This window comes from Kogia breviceps, chromosome 3, assembly GCF_026419965.1.
Source record: "Kogia breviceps isolate mKogBre1 chromosome 3, mKogBre1 haplotype 1, whole genome shotgun sequence".
Taxonomy (NCBI): Eukaryota; Metazoa; Chordata; class Mammalia; order Artiodactyla; family Physeteridae; genus Kogia; species Kogia breviceps.
In genome coordinates this window covers 11,870,666-11,891,376 of record NC_081312.1, presented here as the reverse complement: position 1 = coordinate 11,891,376, position 20,711 = coordinate 11,870,666, and the positions used below count along the sequence as shown (strand labels likewise).

Below are 20,711 nucleotides of genomic sequence, written 5' to 3'. Positions count from 1 at the left end.
GTGTCCACGGACAACCTGCCCCTTGAATCGGAAGGCTGTTAGGACTGCTGATTAGAGCTAATTGCTCTACTTGCCGTGAGCAAGCAGAAGGAAAACGAGTCATGGAAAGATTTCTCTTTCCGGTGGAATTGCTCTAAAGTTTCTAGACTCATTATTTTGCGCAAACAGTGCCGTTAATTACCCGGGGCTCCCATGGCTGCCTTTGCAGGGCCCTCAGCTGGAGCTTGGCTGGTGAGAGGGAGGGCATGCGTGCTGGGGTGGCCGACCGTGCCAGCAGATGACGTATCCAACGTGGGCTCAGTGATGGTCCCTGGCAGTTAGAGCTGGTGTGGTGGCCAAGCTGTTTAATAACAGTAATCATGGCAGGGAAGCAGCCTGCCCGGGTGCCGGCTCAGGGCGTTCACATCTCTGCCATCCTGCTCGAGCCTGACCGTCCAGCCTGGAACCCCAGCATCAGTACCGGCATTTAATAGTCGCAAGTGGGCATCCAGAGAGCTCAAGTGACACGAGGCCCAAGGTCAGCAGGGACTCAGAGATTAGAAGGCAACTTCCTGGCGCCGTTACCATTCTTTGGTCTGGTCAAAGCAGGTGTCCTTGCCACTCTGTCCCTTCCCACAGGGCCCTGCTGCTCCTGTGACCTCGTGCAAGGCCCAAACCTCCCCTAGCCTCAGCTCCTCCTTCTCTAACGTCTAGACCTTGCCACGGCCTTTGACACTTACAGCTTCCACTCCAAGCCTCAGGTCCTGCCAAGTCACCACTCAGGGGGCCCTGAGCAAGCCCTTGTGACTTCTACCCTGGCCCACCCAGAGGGAAAGGAGAACACTGAAAGGCTTGGACAGTTCCTGGAAAGCAATATCTTAAGAGCCTTTGGCCTCTTGAGTGGTTTAGTCTGAGAAGCAGACAGATGCAGAAACTGAGACCCTAAGAGGGAACAGACTTACCCATGGACTTAACTAAGCCACCTAAGCCTAGTTAGTGGCAGAGAGGAAATGGGAAGCAATTGCTCTCACTCCAGCTGCTGTTAGAGTCCTAACTGGCCTCTGGGGGAAGCTCTGGGCCAAGCGAGAAGGTTTTAGGATGATGACCAAGCCTTTTGGTGGCAGGGGATGTTTTTGTGTTTCCAAGGGAGGTTGGAAAAACCTAAGAGGCCCCGAATGCTTATTTCTGGGTAATTCTGGCCTCCACTGTTTTCACTGCTTTCCCAGAGGAGATGCTGGACCACATTTCAGGGCTTGGGAAGAGGTCTCATCCGTATGAGCTGGGCCGCCCTGGCCTTGAGCTCCAAATGAGACCCAATGCCACGGCCTGTGGACACCCATGGGGCTGCCCTGCTGCCCCTTCCAGACCCATGACGCCTGCAGCTGCCTGGGACACTCCTGTTGGCCTGGTGACACATGACACACTCTTCTGTGTGGACCCAGAGGGGAAATGCATACGAACCCACAGCACATGCAGCATCCAGGGAGGGAGGGCTCCTTGGAAGGTTTAGGAGGTGAAGGCGGCAGAGGAGGGAATTTCTAGCACACTGACACTGCCGGATCTCTCATCAGCACACATCTTTCTAGTCTGGCCTCTGCAAAACCCCAACACCGCTCGACCTGTTTAATCCCGCTCTCCCCAGCCTCCCCACCACCCAGAGAACCACCAGGACCCTCGCCCTCCCCTTGAGGAAATGCTCCTCGCCTCATCAGGACTCCTGGCTCCTGCTGCCCTCTGACCTCAGCAAATGATTCCACTTTTCTGTGCCTCTAACAGAGCTCATCCTGGCCTCATCCCCCGCCCCCACTCCCCCCCCCCGCCCCCCCTCCCCGGCAGCTCCTTAACAGCCAGCTTTATCTCTGGTGCCCTGGGCAACATCACAGGGACATGGAGCAAAGGAGAGGCACCAGCCACATCTCCCTGGCTTTATAACTAGCCCCTTCTGTCTGATTAAGGTTTTCACCCCCACAGATATCCTGAGATTTCGTTCCTCAGGTAGAAGGCAAACAGACCACACAGCCCACCCGACTCAGGATTTGAGGCACCAAGATGCTGTTCCTCCTTTTCCGGAATCAAAACTCACACGCCAGGGTGTAGGGGGTCGGGTGGAGGGAGCGTGTTGTGAACGGTCTGGAATCGCTTAGACTGGACCTCTACTTTGTCTTGCCATTTCTCAGGCCTGTGAGTCTCCTCCTTTCCCCGGGGACCCTGAAGTGTTACATCCTCAGCTTGGGGGTCAGGGAGTGTTGACTGGGAGGGGCCCAAGAAAGCCTTCTGGAAATGTCTGTATCAGCATATCTAATAGAAATATAATGCAAGCCTCATATTTGGTTTTAAATTTTCTAGTAGCCACACCGAAGATAAAAAGAAATAGGTGAAATTAATTTTAATAATGTTTTACTTATCTCAATATATCAAAAAATTATCCTTTCAATATACAATCAGGGGCTTCCCTGGTGGCGCAGCGGTTGAGAATCCGCCTGCCGATGCAGGGGACGCGGGTTCGTGCCCCGGTCCGGGAAGATCCCACGTGCCGCGGAGCGACTGGGCCCGTGAGCCATGGCCACTGAGCCTGAGCGTCCGGAGCCTGTGCTCCGCAACGGGAGAGGCCACAACAGTGAGAGGCCTGCGTACCGCAAAACAAAAACAACAACAACAAATATACAATCAATGTAAAATATTATTAATGAAGGTCTTTTTTTTTTTTTCATACCAAGTCTTTGGGATCCTGTGTATTTTACACTTACAGCACGTCTCAGCAGTTCAGACAACTCACTTTTTTGTGTGTGTGTGGCCTCTCCCGTTGCGGAGCACAGGCTTCGGACGCGCAGGCTCAGCGGCCGTTGCTCACGAGCCCAGCAGCTCCGCGGCACGTGGGATCTTCCCAAACCGGGGCACGAACCCGCGTCCCCTGCATCGGCAGGCGGACTCTCCACCACTGCACCACCAGGGAAGCCCTAGAGACAACTCACTTTTAAGAGCTGATGTGGCTAGTGGCTATGGTATTGGGTAGCACAGCTCTCTCTCTTGATCCGGGTGGTAGTTACACGGGTAGAGACATACGTAAAACTTTGTCTAACTGTATACTAAAGACTAGTGCATTTCACTGTGTATAAATTACACTTCAATTAAAAAATGTTTTAAAAATCCTCTTCAGGGCTCTGCTCAGATGCCGTTGTTTTCTTGAACCCACCCTGGGTTGGAATTAGCTACTTCTGTTGCACTGTGCTCCTGTTATATTTATTCCAATCTTGTGCTACAGCTGGTTTTTTTCTGTGTATGTCGTACTCATTTTATTATAAGCGCCTTAAGGCGAAGATCACGGTTTGTTAATTTTTTAATTCCCCAAAGGGCCCCTGGCTACGTAGATGCTGAATAAATAAGCATGGTTGAAGTGCACCCCCGTTTGTTGTAAGCCCCCCTCTGGGCTGGTGGCAGGACGGGCTGGTCATTTGATTTTGTTCTCAGTCCTATTCCAGATGTTGGCAAAGGAAAGGGACAGGAAAAGGAGGAGGAAGATGGCGTGGGACCTTGCCTGCCAGTCACAACGAAGAACTGCCTTCCTCTCCGGGGCATCAGCGTCCTGGAGAAGCTCGTCAAGACCTGCCCGGTGTGGCTGCATCTGGGTCTGGGACGGGCAGAGGCGACCAGGATCCTGCACCGGGAGGCAGCCGGGGTGAGTCGGGGTCTCTCCACCTCATGGCCGGTAGGCGGGCACCGCTGTCAGGAGCTGCTCGGGCTCCCATGGAAGTAGCTGCCCTCTGGACAGCTGCCCATTTGCTCTCTTTTCTTAGGTTTTATCAGCTTTTCGACCAGAGCTCAGGAGCAAGGGACTGGTGGGAGGTCTGGTTTCTGCTCTGGGAGCAGGTGTCCCACTGGGGATGTACGGCTGGCGGGGGCTCTCTGGGCGTATGGGTGCCCGCGGCAGGACTGGCACCTTGAGAACTCAGCCAGGCATCCAGGGACTAGAGAGTAGCCCAGCCGGAGGGAACTGAGAAATCATTTTGCACCCCCTTATTTTACATGTGAATATGAGGGGCTGTGTGATGGAATCCAAAGTGTTTTGTTTTGTTTTGTTTTGGAGTCAAGCTCTGCGAGGTCGGAAATGGCTTACATTTTTTGAGCCTCACTTTTCTCACTTTGAAATGGGGCCATTAATAGTATTTTCCTCCTCGTGGCGTAAGCATTACAGAGGAAGATAGATGCCACGTACCACGCATTTTCTCTTACGTGCTACTTCCTTTAAAATTGTTTTTAATTTGTTTGATTTTTAGTGATACATGTAAGTATTTACTGTAAAGAAAAATATCAAGCTGGACAGAAGTGATAAAGTAAGAAGTAAAGTGTCTGATAAAGGTCTCTGCCACCCACTCTTTTTCACCTAACCTATTTCCCAGAAGTCTTTTCTTGTTTGGGGCTTTTTAAAAATCGAGGTGAAATTCACATAACGCAAAAGTAGCCATTTTTTAAGTGAACAATTCAGTACATTCACAAGGTTGTGCAAGGGCCACCTCTATCTAGTTCCAAAACATTTCATCACCCCAACATAAAACCCCGTATCCATTAAGTGGTTACTCCCCATTCCTTCTTCCCCTGGTGGCCCCTGGTAGCCACCGGTCTGCTTCCAAAAGTCATTTCTGGGCTTCCCTGGTGGCGCAGCGGTTGAGAGTCCGCCTGCCGATGCAGGGGACGCGGGTTCGTGCCCCCGTCCGGGAAGATCCCACGTGCCGCGGAGCGGCTGGGCCCGTGAGCCATGGCCGCTGAGCCTGCGCGTCCGGAGCCTGTGCTCCGCAACGGGAGAGGCCGCAGCGGTGAGAGGCCCGCGTACCACAAAAAAAAAAGAAAAAAAAGTCATTTCTGCTGGGCGTGTGTGGAGTATCTGTCCATTCATCTTCCGTGCTGACACCCACATCGGTAACAGCTACCGTTCACCAAGCACTTTACTGTGTTCTGGGCACTGTCACGTGTATTAGCACAGTTTATCCTCACAGCAGCCCTCTGAGGTAGGTAATACTAATATACCCATTTCACAGAGGAAGTAACTGAGATACAAAGCAGTGAAGTGACCTCCCGCAGGGGACACAGCGATCGAGTGCCTGAGCTGCCTTTTGAACCCAGGCAGTCGGGGAGCTCCCGTGCTGTATCATACACACAGGTTGTATTTGACAGAGATGGAATTGCATCTTATAGCCATTTTTTGCTGTTCTTACCGTCAGTCAGTGTGGTATGTATCGCTACACTGTGTCCGGGGAATAGTCCAAGCTCCTAAACACGGGGGGGCTCAGGTAGTTAGCAGACTAATTCATCTTGGACTAGATAAAATCCATCAAGTCAGCACTTGTACCTGAACTTTGGAATTACTGGAGCTCATGGCGCCTCCAGCAAAGTCCCACAAAGTCCCACAGAGGCGCTCCTGCCATAGTGAGTGGGGACCATAGAGGCCTAGAGACCCAGCTGAATCCCTCTGGGGCCAGGGGAGGCCTCCCCCAGGGCATGGCCCCAGGGTCAGCCTGGGAGAGGGTTGGGGCTGGGTGGGTGTTGGGGGCAGGGAGACCGCATCCTCAAGGAAACAAGAGCTGTTGTTTCATTCCTCCCCACCTGAAGGCTTTCAGTTTCGAACTGCCTGAGGCTTTAGAGCAGATTATGAAACTGCATAGAAAATAAAATCAGGGATTCACGCCAGCAGGTGTTGGGGTCGGCATTCCCAGGCTGCAGCCTCGGCTGGTCGTCCACTCCCCTGTTAGGATCTGAGGGGATTAGCGTCCCACCCTTCTTGGGAGGATGCAGCTGAGAAACAGGCCCAAGTGCAAGGTTGTTGGTGCTGAGGAATGGCCATTTTCCGGCCCTTACTTGGTCATCAGGAGAGGTGTGTCCAGGCATGAGAGTACATCATGCCCACTTTGTCCAAAGGTTCAATACTCTCTTCAAAAAGTTTACGACAAGCCCAACTTAAAACAACAGTAGTGGTTCTGTGTGGAGAATGCTGATTAATGGCAGGCCCCGGACCAGGTGTGTTGTATGAACGTCATCTCATTTAATCCTCGCAAGAATCCTGTGAGGTGGACTCTGCCGTTATCCTCATTTTACTGATAATGACACTGTGGCTAAGAGGAGTGCCCTTGGGCTTCCCTGAAGCAGACCCCGAGCTGAGGATCTGGGAGGTGACCCCAGGGGACACCAGTGGGGGAAATAAGACAAGGAAGGGACGGCAGCTAATAAAAGGTATGTGCTGGTGCAGGTTACCCCCGGGGGCAGTGGAGCTGGCTTCTGCTAGGCACTATGGGAGCCAGGGTAGAACACACATCTCAAGGCCATTCTGCGCAGATGGCTGAGGGAGCTGATACTATCCGCTGACTGCCGATAGCCATTGGTTCCAGGCGATGGGGGATGAGGATTCATGTTCCGGCACCGCCTCTCTGCTCTCAGTATGAGAAGATCTGACTCTGGCCAGAAACAGCCGGTGAGCGAAGTGATGCCAAGCTGGGTGTTGGAAGCAAAGCAGGACTGGGGTCCACGAAAAAGAGTGGGCAGGGCCCCAGCAGCCTCTACCACCGGGAGTGAAGTCACCTGCCCAGGGTCACACAGCTAGTGAGTTACGGGGCTGAGATTTGATCCCAGTCTCGGCTAAGCCAAAGCACACCCCTCACAAGGGTGAAGGTTAGTAGCCGGACAGAAAAGGAAGTAATGTTTTGAGGTCAGTCAATACCAGACGGGTTTGGGTATAAGACACGTTTATAAAGACGGATAAAATCTGATCTTACCACTGTCCTCTCAGAGGGTCTGGTGGGGGCTTCATGCAAGGATATGAATGGGAAGGCGTGGGGAGGGGATGCCTCGGTGCTGGGTGAAAGGCAGGACAGCGAGTGACCTAGAGGAGGCGGGGAGCCTGTCCAGGTGGGCTGATCTGGGCAGACTTCCTGGAGGAGACAGATGCTGAGCTGGGCCATGCAGGATGGATGGGCAGGATTGGGATGGGGGAGCTGAGTGGGTGGATGGGTGATGGAACAGCACAGGCTGAGCCCCAGAAGTGAGCACGAGCTGGGCTGGGGCTCACGGGGAGGGGAGAGATCACGATTGCAGGGATTGGAGCCAACTGGAGTCGCTGGAGGACAGCACCAAGATGCATTCTTGCCTTGCAATGCCAGCATCTGGCTCAGGCTTGGGTGCAGAGTATGTCTGGCTTTGGGTGTTCGTTAGAACAAGTGAATGAAGGATGGCAGGGAGGATGCGGCTGGTTCCGGGGAGCTGGCAAAGCCGGGCCAGTTGCTCAGGGCCTGCCTGCAGTGAGGGACAAAGGTCACGTGGCTGCGTTTACTTTCCAGGTGAGCACACATCACACAAGGCTTTAAGCCTTCATCCCAGGTTCTGTGGCTGCAAGAGGCTCAGAGACCTCTTCACCCCAAGTAGGTGAAGGTACCCAGGTCGCTATTTTATAACTCAGGGGCTGAGTATAGAAAACAGAAAGCTTCAGGCTGGGTCCTGAAGTGACACCCTTGTCCAGAGCCTTGAATCTAATCCCAGGAGTGAGACCACAGGCTCCTGTTAAGACCGAAGGTGATGGGCTAAAAGAGGTCAGCCGGGCCCTTCCCGCTATTGCTCCCTTACTCCCCCTCTGAGACCACAGGGACTGGGTCAGCCCCGAGGACAACAAAATTGGAGGAGATGCACCTTCTGTTCAATTCTCTGCACTCACACCCCACTCCTCCCTGGGAGCTTCTGCATTTTCAAGCAGAAAGCAAAACCCTAAAGCTCATGCTCTGATGAAAGACTGGCCAACTTTTACCCAAAATTGTTCTTTGCATGATCTTATTGATCCTCACAGCGACTTCTGTCTGGTTGGTGTTATTAGTGTCCCCATTTCCAGATAAGGAAATGAAGGCACAGAGAAGTTAAGTCACTTGCCTGAAGTCACACAGCGAGTAAGAGCAGAGTCTGCATAGTGTGATCTTCAGGAGATGCTGGGAAGGCCCTTTGCTGCATAAAAGCACTCTCATGGAACTGTCTGAAATTCCACCAGTGCAATGGCTTCATCGTTTTTAAGATATAGACACTGGGTAGCCCCCAGGCTGTGAGAGTTCAGAGGGTCCTCAGCGATAACCTGGACCCACCCCTCATGGCACCAGTGAGAGACAGTGCTTCATCATGTCTGGGGCCAGTGGCCAGGAGACTGAGGATCCAGCCCCTTTGTCCCAAATATCTGTATGACCTTGACCATGTCCCACCCCCTTTACTACTCCCCATCTCCTGCAGCCTGCTTCTCTGATAAGGTTCTGGGAACATATTGGCCCATTTTTGATTTGCGTGTATCCAGAGCAAGGCAATCAAAAGCCATCTTTATTCATTCTGCACCCAAATGGTGGGGTGTTTTTTCTTTTAGTTTTATTTTAGAAGTTTTTGATCTATAGAAAAGTTGCAAGGACAGTACAGAGAGTCCCCTTATGTACTTCTAACCCAGTTTCTCCCACTGTTAACATCTAACATGAGTATGGTACATTTGTCACAATTAATGAAGCAGTATTGATACATTAGTATCAATAACGCCCATACTTTATTCAGATTTCCTTAGCTTTTACCTAATGTCTTTTTCTGTTCCAGGATCCCATCCAGGGCACCACATCACATATAGTCATAGGTCTCCTTAGGCTCCTCGTGGCTGCACGTTTCTCAAACTTTCTTTGTTTTTGACGACCTTGATGGTTTTGAGGAGTACTGGTCAGGTGTTTTGTAGAATGTCCCTCACCTGGGATTTGTCAGATGGTTAGGCTGGGGGTATGAGTTTTGGGGAGGAAGATCCCATAGGCAAAGCGCCATTCTCATCACATCATGACAAAGTTTCATACTGTCAACATGACATCACTGTTGATGTTGACCTTGATCACCTGTCAGTTTCCACTGTAAAGTCACTCCTTCTCCTCCCCCCTCTCATCCAGTCACTCTGCACAGCCCACACTCAGGGAGCAGGGGTTTATGCTGCACCTACCTGAGGGCAGAGCATCTGCATAAACTCCTTGAAATTCTTACGCACAAGAGATTTGTGTCTTCTCCCCCATTTATTTATTTATTCGGCCACTTACTAATATCAATATGGACTCATAGATACTTATTTTATGCTTTGAGTTATAATCCAGTTCTACCATAATTATTTTATTGCTCAAATTGTTCCAGCTTTGGCCACCGGGAGCTCTTTCAGTTGGCTCCTGTGTCCCTTTGACATAACCCCATCATTGTGCGTGTGTTTGGATTATTTGTTTGTTCAGAGCACTTCCTTACTTTCTTACACTAAAAGACGCTCCAGATTGTCTTGTATATTTCTTGCCTCAGTCCTAGGATCAGCCATTTCTCCAAGGAACCTTTGTTCCTTTTACTGGAGAATAATATTAGAAACCAAGATCTGGCGCTATGTGTGTTCATTGCTACTGAAGTGTCATTGCTTCTAGGCCAAGAGATGGTCTTTTAGTGAAAGAAACCTCTTGTAAGGTTTCTCTTTGTAGTGAAGGGTTAGCTCAAGAGTTGCAGTAGCCTGAGTTGCAATATGGAGCAGCCCACATTCAAGGCATCTTCCCCTGCTGTGAGACCAAGGTATACCAGTGACGTCCAATATAGCTTGGCGAAAGCATCGGTGAAACCCCTTTCCTGCCCCTTCAGGGTGCCAGGGCCAGGGAAGAAGGCACAGTCAGCAGGTCTGCTGTGTGCCGAGCACCCCCTCTCATTCTTCCAACAGCCCTGCAGAGCAGGGGCCAGGCTCTCTACTTTATAAGTGAGGAAACCCAACTCTGACAGAGTAATATGGCCACTAAGTGATAGAGGGTGATTTGAACCCACCAACTGACTGCTTTCAAAGACTTTTTTTTAAAAAAAAAAACACAGTGTCTCAGCCTCATCCCCAGAAATGCTGACTTCTTTGGTTTAGAGTGGGGCTTAGCCATCAGCATGGTTTTAAAGCTCCTTGGGTGATTCTGATATGCAGCCAGGATCGAGAAACTCTGCTCCATGCCAGGCTACAGCCCCGTTATAAGTAACGGGAAAGGTGGGCCACGTGTGTCCAGAGGGGGCTTCGGCCACTGGACACCTGACCTCCACAGACACTTGTGGTGCCTGGGAAGAACCAGCCACTTCTGTTCCAGCCCTAAAGAGCGTGATTGGAAAATTTCCCCAAGCCACTGGAAAATAGTCCTAAAATAACAAAAGTAGAAAAGCAGACAGCTCTGGATTGTCCAGGCCAAAAAAGGGATAGTAAAAACAAAACCATTTATAGTGTATTTAGCTTTGGGTTTTTATGTATTTATTTGAAGAGGAGGAGGGGAATGCAGTGGCTGCATAATTCTCTCCCTAAGCATATTTCTGTCCCAGCTGTTACTGAAATCAGTCGGTCTTTCCAAAACCCCTCTGGCTGAAGGTGGATACCAAAGGGCTCCAACGCAGCCAGGGGCTCAGACCTCCTGGACTGCAGTAATTTTCCTGTGAAACTAACCCTCATGTAAGCCTCTTGGGGTTTGGGAAAGACCCCAGGACACTGATGCTGGGAGAGAATCTTCTAGAAGGAAGGAGTCCTGGACACTTTAGTCCCCCTCCTTCACTAGACTGGAAAAGCCAGCTCAGACAGGGGAAGTGACTCGCCGAAGGGCACAGCAAGCCAGGGTCAGCACTAAGAGAGACACTGTGTCCTGCCTCACAGCCCAGGGATCTGACAATGAACCCACTGTTGTTTCAGGGGCTGGGGGTAGGGGAATCCTAGCTCTTCAAAGAAGACTGGACCCTCAGAGTTGGGCATGTCGCCCGTCAGTTTGTACAATTGGGGAAAGAGGATTCTTCTGCTTTTGGCGAGTTCCTAATCCAGTATATTGGGGGAGCTGACAAAAGGGGAAAAAAATAAAGAGGGCACAGAAGGAGTGGGTGACTCAGATGTCAGCTCAACAAGGCACCAGACGACGCTTGTTCCCATAGAGGAGAGACGTTGAGTGAGGACACCGGGGCACAGTGAGCTTTGTAGGTGGCCCGGTTAATCGGGGAAGGCTTTCGGGACCAGTGGCTCAGGGAGGGTCCCGGTGTGAGCTGGGAGCCAGAGTGTGAGTTGCTCCATTCCTAATAACCCCAGGCAGCCCACAGGCAAGGGTCCTGGAGGTGGACGGAGAAGGTCCCGGTGCCTGGACTTGCCACCTCACATTCCCTCACTGCTCACCTTGAGCTCATCCTTTCACTCGGGGCTGAGACCTGAAGTCTGGAGCTGCTAGTGAGGGTGTCTTTCCGTGTCCAGGGTGCCTGGTGCCCCACCATGTTGCCTTTCTGAATCATAGAGCCATCCATGAACAGGAGGATGGAAACGCTTCCTCCGTACAGCAGGGGGCTCTGAGGCAGGTAGAGACACCATATATTGGGTGCTTATTATATAGCAGGCACTGTACTGAAGTCACGTGGGCAGTTCTTTCATTAATCCTTTGAGGCACTGGGCCTGTGGTAGTTTCAGCCATAAGGCTACTGTTGTTTACCTAATGAGAAATATGGAGGTTTGGGGTCTAGGGCTGGTTTAGCAGTTCAGTGATGTCTTCAAGACCCAGGTCCTTTCCACCTTTCTGTTCCTCCATCTTCAAGGTTGGCTTGGCTTTTGTCCTCTGTTTGTCACCTCATGGTTACAGAATAGCAGCTGCAGCTCCAGCCATCTCACCCATTTAAAAGCAGGAGGTCATGGGCAAAAGGCTTTTCTTCTCTTAGGCTCAGCCTTTTTGTCAGGGAACAGATGTTTTTCCAGATACCCCTGACTGTGAGGGAGGCTGGGGAAGAGGGTGAGTGACAGAGGGGAACAGAATAGCCATGATTGGCTTTGACCAAACAGGATTTATCTCCTGAGGCAGAATGCACTGCTCCCAGGCCAGAATTGTGGTCAGTTAGCAAGGAGAGGGAGGGGACTGGTTCTCAGGGGGCTAACTCGTAGCAACCATCACAGGCAGGAACTGTCATGATCCCATTTTGCAGAGGAAGAAGCAGCCCCAGAGCAGCCACATAGCTCAAGAGTAGCCAACTAAGGACTGAACTCTGAGCGTCTGGCTCCAGAGATCGTGGGCTAAAGTCTTACACAGAAGGGCCCCAAGGCCCGATGCTCTGGACCTTCCCCTTTCCCTCTCTCTTCGCCAGTCCTCTTCCTACACTGTTTTCTCATCTGTACAAGGAGTAAAATATTCTAAACGCCAGGGAGGGAGTTGCTACAAGGTATCTAAAACCTCTAACCAGGTGCCTGGCATAGAACACATGCTCAGTTGGTGGGTTGGCTGGGTTGGAGGACATGTACTATAATGGTCACAACCCTGATCTGAAGGTCACTGGCCTCGCATTCTTGTCCTGGCTCTGCCACGAACAAATAATGTGACCTCAGGACATCTTTTTGCGTTTCTGGGTCTTGGTTTCTTTGGCTGTAGAGTGAGGAGCTGGACATACCCGTGGCTTTCAAACGTCCCCACCAAGCTCTGGGGACCCCTCAACATCACCTCATAGAAGGAAGAGAGGAGGGGGGTACCCAAAGGATGAGGTCCCACCTCCACATAACCCACAGCTATAGCATTACCTACTGTGGCATAACGAACCACTCCAAAATCCAGTGGCTTAAAACAGTCACTGTTCAACTTTCTCAGGCTTCTGTGGGCCAGCAGTTTGGGCTGGGTTCTGCTGAGTGGTTCTTCTGTTGGTCTCTCCTGGGGTCAGTCAAGCAGCTGCAGTCATCTGGCCAGCTGGCCAGAGAAGGCCTTGCTCACCTGTCTGGCGCTTAGTGCCAGCTGTGGGCTGGGCCTCACGACTCCAGCGGGCTCACTCAGCCTTCTTCACGTGACAGCTGTGGTCCAACAGGGCACGCATGGAAGCAGACACGCCTCTTAAGGCCTAGGCTTAGCACTCCACAGAGTTACTTCTGCTACATTTAAAAAAAATATTTATTTATTTATTTGGTTGCACTGGGCCTTTGAGTTGCGGCAGACGGGCTCCTTAGTTGTGGCTCGAGGGCTCCTTAGCTGCGGCTCGCCAACTCCTTAGTTGCAGCATGCGGACTCCTTAGTTGTGGCATGTGAACTCTTAGTTGCAGCACACATGTGGGATCTACTTCCCTGACCAGGGCTCGAACCCAGGCCCCTTGCATTGGGAGCACGGAGTCTTAAACACTGCACCACCAGGGAAGTCCCTGATACATTCTTTTGGTTAAAGCAAATCCTAAGGCCACCCTTCCAGGTGCAGGGAAAGAGACTCCACATCTTGATGGGAGGAGCTGCAAAGAATTTGTGGCCATTTTAATCTACCGCATAGGTGAATGATCTTTGAGTCCGTTTTCCTATCTCTGTTTGGAAAAAATATACATAATAATAATCGTATTAATAGGTATCATTTATTTGTCAAACAAGATTATGCAGATAAAAATCTTAGCATCTGGTTTAGTGCTCAGTAAATGGTAGCAGTCTATGATAATAATAAGTATCATTAAGTGCATGCTCTATGCCAGGCATTTATATATATGACCAGCAATTCTCATAGCAACCCTGAAAGGTGGATATTATTATTCTCAGGCTCAGATGAGGAAATCGAGACCAGAGGAGTAAAAGTAACTTGCCTACAGACCCACAGCTGGTAAGGAGCAGAGCTGAGATTCCAGTCCCCCTGCAGCTCTAAAAAGTGGGCTGCAGGGGGTAGAAAGAGAAGTAAGAGGGGCTTGGAGAATTTGCACATGGACCCCCCCCCCAAGGGTGCTGGAGAAGGAGCTCTGGGAGGCACACCCAACCCGTTAGCCGCCTGGGTGCTCACCTGCAGCAACCATCACGGGCAACATCTCCTTAGAGGATAAGCAGTGGACACCTGGTGAGGGGAGGGGTGTGATGGGGACACAGGCAGTTCACTCAGATGCCCTTCTCCTGGCACTGGCTTTGGCTGAACTCTGCTGGGTTTAAGCATGGGAGATGCACCTTAATCTAGAACGCTTTGTAGGAGTTCCCGCTCTGCATACGTTCTTGCAGTGAGCTGCACAGCAACACTATTTTTTGTTTTTGTTTTTGTTTTTGCGGTACACGGGCCTCTCCCTGTCGCAGCCCCTCCCATCGCGGAGCACAGGCTCTGGACGCGCAGGCTCAGCGGCCATGGCTCACGGGCCCAGCCGCTCCGCGGCATGTGGGGTCTTCCCGGACCGGGGCACGATCCTGCGTCCCCTGCATCGGCAGGCGGATTCTCAACCCCTGCGCCACCAGGGAATCCCACGACACTGTTTCTGAGGTGCTGTCTGTGGCTACTTCCTAGAAGGGACCCTGTGACTAGCTGAGGTGCTAAACCTCCCCAAAGGGGAACACGGAACAGACCATCTTATTCCAGAGGACAGTGGCCAAGGCAGACCACTGACCGGGGTTCTGTCCATAGCAGGCACCTGTCAGTGCCCCTTCCCAACGGCCATCTGGGAGGGAAAGGACTCCTCTAGCCTCGGTCCCTGCTCCTCCACCACTAACTCAGCCCCCCAAACCCCCGACCCAGTACCTTATCTTGGTTTTTCCGATAAGAGCCCCAGGACTTGGCCACGGCAGAAGGAAGTGCTACAGGAGGCTTTGTGGCCATGCTGAAAGGGTGGGTGTTGGACGCTCAGAATTGGGAACCTGAGCCCAGCCTGGGGGACTTTCCACCCCTGTCTGCACCCCTGGCCTGCAGTGAGTAGATAACACAGACTTGATGGCAAGAGATAAGTGAGATGTTCTTGGCGACACCTGGGTCTGCATCTCGCTTCTGCGCTTCCTGTTTGCGTGGCCTTGGGTTTATTTAACCTCCCTGTGCCCTGAGTCTTCGTCCATCAGGAGGAATGGTAATAGCGCCCGCTTCACGGGGCCGTGGGGAGAGCTGGGTGATGCAAGCGTAAGGCACTTGGCCCTGAGCGCAGACGTCAGCCGCTGTTTCCAGCTTCTGGCTCTTTACCCTCCACTGAACCACACTCTCAAGGAAATGCCTTCTACGTTTTTTTCACAAGAAACACATGTGGGAGACTGAACCCCAGTCAGATGGAGCCCTAGACTGGGAGCCTGAGGAATGTCAACCAGCCGCGGGGAAGGAGGGTGGAAACAGATGGAGAATTAATCCTTAGCGAGCGTCGGTGGAGACACGGGGATCCCACTGGGTGCTTTCCTAGGCAACGTCTCACTTACCCTTCCAACCCGGAGGCGCGGGGCTTTGCTTTCATTTCTTGTTTCTGCTGGGTGGTCGTGGGTGTCTCCCCCACTTACAGATCAGAACACTGAGGCTCGGAGAAGCCCCGGGATTACCCGGGGCCACAGAGCTCATAGCTGGCTGCTCTGGGCCCTCTGGGAGCCCAAGAAGAAATGCAGATTGTGACAGACTGTGACTCTCCCCGCAGCTGGAGGAGTTCCTGTCCGAGGACCCTTATCTCCTTTCTTCCTCTCTGTGGAACGGGAGGGTGGAGAAACGGGACCCATGTCTCAGCGGAGTGAAGAAGTCCAGAGATAGTTACGTGCTGGGCGTGAAAGAGCCAATGAGACTGCAAGGCGACGTTGCTGGAGGTCCCAGTTGAGGCCGGCAACCGTGATTTGTCCTTGCAGCCACCCTAGAGAGATGAGCGGGGGTTGAATAGTCCAGGAAGAAGTAGACAGTGGAGTAGGCAGTCTGTGTTGTACTGCGGCCCTGGCCCTCCACTCGTCTCTCTCTCACTCGATCTCTCTGACAAAAAGTCCATCCTTAGGATAGGTATCCTTATTGTCTTGTTTTATTCTCTTGTATTTTCTTTTGGCAAGATAAATGGTTGGTGGCCTTTGCCTTAATGGGTCATGACCCAGAGTTTGAAAAGCACTGTTTTCCTTCCTGTGCTATTACTGTCACTAACGGTGGTGAGGGGCCACTCTGCTACGAGCGTGTGCTTCTGAACCAGTGACCTGGCTTGTGTCTCTCACACAGGTGCCCTACAAAGATCGAAACCCCCAGTTTGGTTTCAGTTCGGGAGCGTGCCAGCCTCAGCTCCTTCCCGGTCGGGGTCAAGGACCCAGCTTTGCTGTCTGCCTTCCCAGGGGCACCACCGGCTCCCGCCTGGGCCTCGCTTCCCGGGGTTCCAGCAGGGGGGACCCAGGCGGCAGCCCGGAGTTCCCTTATCCCACACTCACTCGCACGTATGTTCACCCACACACGTTCCCACACTTGCACACACACTCACTACGCACCTGACAACAGTTCTCTGATACCAGCTGGATGTCCTACAATTCAACTCAATTCTGACAGGACCACCCGAAGCGAACACAGACCCCATAAGTTAAAGGGAGGGTCCCCAAAAGACTGCTCTCACTGCAGATGCCAGACACAAGTGGGGTCCCTAGGCTCCCTACACTTCTGTCTGACTTGGTCACAAACATGACCCCTCTTTAGGTTTGATCATTTGCTAGGAAGACCCAGAAAACTCACTGAAGGCACTATGCTTATGGTGACAGTTTGATTATCGACACAATTCAAGAGCAGCTGAATGTGAGACGCACGGGGGTGAGGTCTGGGCTGGGGAGGGGGACACGGAGCTCCAATACCCTCTCCCGATGGAACCCGGCACGCACCCTCCCCACGTGTCAGTGTGCTCACCAGCCAGGAGATTAAATCATTGCCTGGTGCTTGAACTCAGTCAGTCTGCAGTCCCTCTCCCCTTTCCAGAGGTCAGGGTGGGGCTTTGGGTTCCAACCCTCTGGAATTATGCGACTGTCTTTCTGGGGCAGCCCCTCCTTTAAGGTCCCACTTGAGCTGCCTGTTAGCATAAACTCAGGTATGGCCCAAAGGGGCTCTTTATGAATTACTAAAGATCCCCATCACTCAGGAAAATCCAAGCGTTTTTGAAACTCTGTGCCAGGAGCCAGGGACAAAGACCAGCTGTATTTTTTATAGCACCCAGAAGCCTATTCTCACACACACACACTCATTCTCTCTCTCTCATACACACACACACACACACACACACGCACACACACACACATGCTGGGTCCCATGGACTGGTGGGTAGGAGGCAGCTCGGCCTTGGATCTCTGAAGAGGAGCCAAAGTGACCTCTTTTCTTGGAAAGACTCGTTCCTGGGGGCTGTCTGGGTCCAGGGGGACGCATCAGCTCAGTGACGCTGCTGCTCACAGGGGGCGAGGCTGTGCCGGGAGTGCAGAGAAGCATCTAGAAGAGAGCTGGCCTCCCGCTGGGTCCCCTGTAGGAGGGCTGTCCTTGCAGGTGGGGCACCAGCACCCCCGCTCAGCTCGCATTTCTGCCCCAGAAGCCTCTCTCCCGCCTTCCTCTATCCGCTGGGTTCTCAGTGTCTCTCCACCCTGCCCTGTACGAGGAGAGGGGCTGGCACGCTCCGTTCTGACCACGGTTCAATGGCTGATGGGTGCATTGTGTCCCTGCTCCCAAGAGGCACTCTCACGGAGAGCAGAAGCTTAAGCCAAGAGGCCGCGCTCTGTGGGCCGGGTGCAGGGCAGCCGAGGGCTCAGGATCTAGATCGGAAGGGCCTGAGCTCAGATCCCAGCTCCAGCACCTACTAGCCCTGTCGTCCTGGGCATTACCTGCCTCTCTGTACCTCAGTTTCCTCATCTGTAAGATGGGGCTAATAACAGCAGCCCCTCTCCTATGAGAGTTAAGTAAGATCATGGAATCTAATGAACTGGGGTGAAGGCTTGGGTAGAGGAGGGAAGCGCTATGTGTTAGCTGCTACTAGTCAATAATAACAATATTATTATAACGTTTTATTGACAATTATAGTGACATTGTATCAACAATTATAATACTATAGCAATATCATCATCATAATAGTAATCAACAACAATGGCGGGTAACTTGGAGCACCACCCAAGGGGTGGCAGGACAGTGTGCCGTGGCGGGGGAGGGGGGGAAGCGCCATCTCTGTGCTTCTCCAGAGCCTCTCACGCTTGGGGCCACATCCTCTGGTGGCCCCGGTGGCCCTGCTCCCCAATCTTCTCTCAGCATCTTTGGCCAGACTTCCGGCCTCCCAAACTCTAGACCGGGCTCGTGGACCCCTCGTGGGGACGAGGGTGGAGGGGTGGGGGGGACACCGTGACCAAGTCCTTTCTCAGGAGACGAAGGAGTGACCAGCTGTGCCCCAGGAGGCTGGGGAGATTCCAGAAGGTGTCTGTCCTGGAAGAAGGGACGAGGCTGGGTGGGGCCAGTGGAGACTAAAGAGAACATTTTAAAACCACAGAGTCTGTGAAAGGAATCTGGGGTCCCCTCCCCCTGGTGGCCTTGGGGAGGGCACTGCCCCGGGGCTGCTGTGGGTGTAACAGTGGAAAACTTCAGAGTCACAGTCCCCTTAACGGAGCAGAACCACCGTTCAGAGCAGGAGAAGTAAAAGTGAGGCGTCTATAAACACGCTGGCTGTGGTTTAGACTTCGGGTAGTGCTGGGTTACTGGAGCGCAGATAGGTCCCTGGGGCTCAGAAGCATCGTTTTGTTTTTGTTTTTAATTTATTTATCTTTGGCTGTGTTGGGTCTTCGTTGTTGCACGTGGGCTTTCTCTAGTTGCGGCGAGCGGGGGCTACCCTTTGTTGCGGTGCGCGGGCTTCTCCTTGCAGTGGCTTCTCTCGTTGCGGAGCACAGGCTCTAGGTGCGCGGGCTTCAGTAGTCGTGGCACGAGGGCTCAGTAGTTGTGGCGCACGGGCTTAGTTGCTCTGAGGCATGTGGGATCTTCCTGGACCAGGGCTTGAACCTGTGTCCCCTGCATCGGCAGGCGGATTCTGCACCACCAGGGGAGTCCCAGAAGTATCATTTTCGACTAGAGTAAACCCACAGGAGAAGAAAGGGCAAGTCCCTCCCTGGGCAGGATGTATAGAACAGAGAGGGGCTGCATAGCGTGGGGTCTGGAGCATGGACAACAGCATCCAGCTCTGCCCCTTTCAGCGGTGAGGCCTTGGCCAGGCAAAGCCTCCAGGGTATGTCCTAGGGGCCAAGTTCATATGGGTAATTCCTCAGTTGATCCTCACACCAGCCCGAAGAGCCAGGTCCTGTTAGGGTCAGAGAGCGCCTCAGTTCCTTCATCTGTGAAGTGGGGATGACAGCAAAACTCCCATCACAGGGTTATTGAGAGGATCAAGCAAGTGAATATATGCAAGGTATTCATAACAGTTCCTGTCACAGAGAAAGCTGTGTATATTAGTTATTAGTTATTTTTGTTTCCATGGGGGAAAAATAGTGTGAATTGACTAATATCTATGATTGTTTCCAGCAGCCTTCCCCAGGGCATACGTGCTGGGGTGTGAGTTGAAATTCAACTCATCCATTTGAGCTTTTCCAAGCATGACCCTGGATCACTGCCTGTACCAGATTCAGCTGATTCCAGACCTGCTCCCCTCCCCCAACTAACCAGCATCTCAAGGGGTGGGACTCAGGAATCTGCACTGATTTAGTTGACCCCCCCCACCTCGATGGACAAATGAGAAGCTGAGACTCAAGGACCCAGGGCAATGGGCCACGTGACACATGGCTCTTGGGGCAGAACGCCTAGTTCTACCTCGAGATGCTGGACTCCCCCACCTTGCCTTTTTGTTGCTGGAACATTCCAGATGACTTCCATCTCACTCTTGTCCTTCTAAATAACCTCCCCCCCAAATCTTTGACTCATGGAGTTCCCCCTTCCTCCATTGCAGACGTTCCTGGTCCGCCGGGACAGCAGCTTGAAGCAGCCGGTGCTCTGTGTCCACTTCCCTTCCCCAAACGAGAGCTCATCCGTGGTGCTGGAATACGCCATTAAAGAAGAAAAATCAAGTGAGTACCATGTCCCCGTTCTGCCTGGAGCCACACAGCAGCGGCAGATGCTACACCCTGTAACCACAGACACTCCTCCCAGGCCAGAGGGTCTAAAATTAGAAGAAGGGGGAAAGCTTTCATCCGCTGAAGTTATTTGGCCCGGTTTGTTTTGAACTCGGTTTATCACTCAAAGTCAATGCGAGTTTCCACTCACCCATGTCACAGCTTGATGGCTTTGCTTCCTCAAGGCCTCTATGAAGTTTCCTCTTGTTAGGTCATGGTAGAGAAAGGGAGGAAAAAGAGAGGACATGTCTGGGCCCCTGGGTCCTAGTGACAGTTCAGCACACACTCAAACCATGATCTTGGACAAGTCCCTGAACCTCTCTGAGCCTCGGTTTTCTCATCTGTCAAATGGATATAATAGTCACTTCCTGCCTGTATCACAGGGCCTTTGTGAGGGTCAAATGGGCAAGCACTTTGAAAGACAAAAATCCTGTGTGTGCCCAGGGCTGCCAGGAGCAGGCTTGAGCCTCCGTGGAAAAATGTTTGGGGACCCCCAAACAAGGGTGGGTTTGTACGCAATTGAAAGGGTTTGTTTTGGGCTTCCCCCTCCTCTCGTGGGCCAAGCAAGGTATTAAGATCCAAAAAGCTTGTTGAAGGAATCTGTAGACTATTCCAAGCACCGGCTTAGATCCTCTTACAAATTGATCCAGGGATGTCAGAAGCTTTTTACTCTTGGTTAGCAGCAGAGTGACAACATTTAAAGAAGGTAAAATATTTAAGTATTTTATAAATATTATAAGTAGATGATAGAAATATATACTTTAATCATATTTGCATAATTAAATGTTATATAAATATAATAAATATTTTAAAAATATTTATTAAATATTTTAGGGTGCTTGTTTCTCATGAGACACTTGTGCCCGACACTGGGAAGATGCAAAGATGAAAAAGACAGAGCTCTGGCTTCAAGGCTCTCCCAGTGTAGTTGGAGTGTGGGGG

At 51.9% G+C, this 20,711-nt stretch overlaps 1 protein-coding gene across 2 annotated transcripts in view; it reads left to right on the top strand.

Annotated features, from left to right (window-relative positions):
- RIN3 (Ras and Rab interactor 3) overlaps positions 1-20,711 on the top strand; it is a 122,626-nt gene that overhangs the window by 34,301 nt on the left and 67,614 nt on the right. For both annotated transcript variants that reach the window (XM_059056875.2, XM_067027870.1), the window contains exons 2-3: positions 3,448-3,655; positions 19,607-19,724. In XM_059056875.2, coding sequence (XP_058912858.1) covers positions 3,448-3,655; positions 19,607-19,724 — 326 coding nt within the window. The remainder of the gene's footprint in view (positions 1-3,447; positions 3,656-19,606; positions 19,725-20,711) is intronic.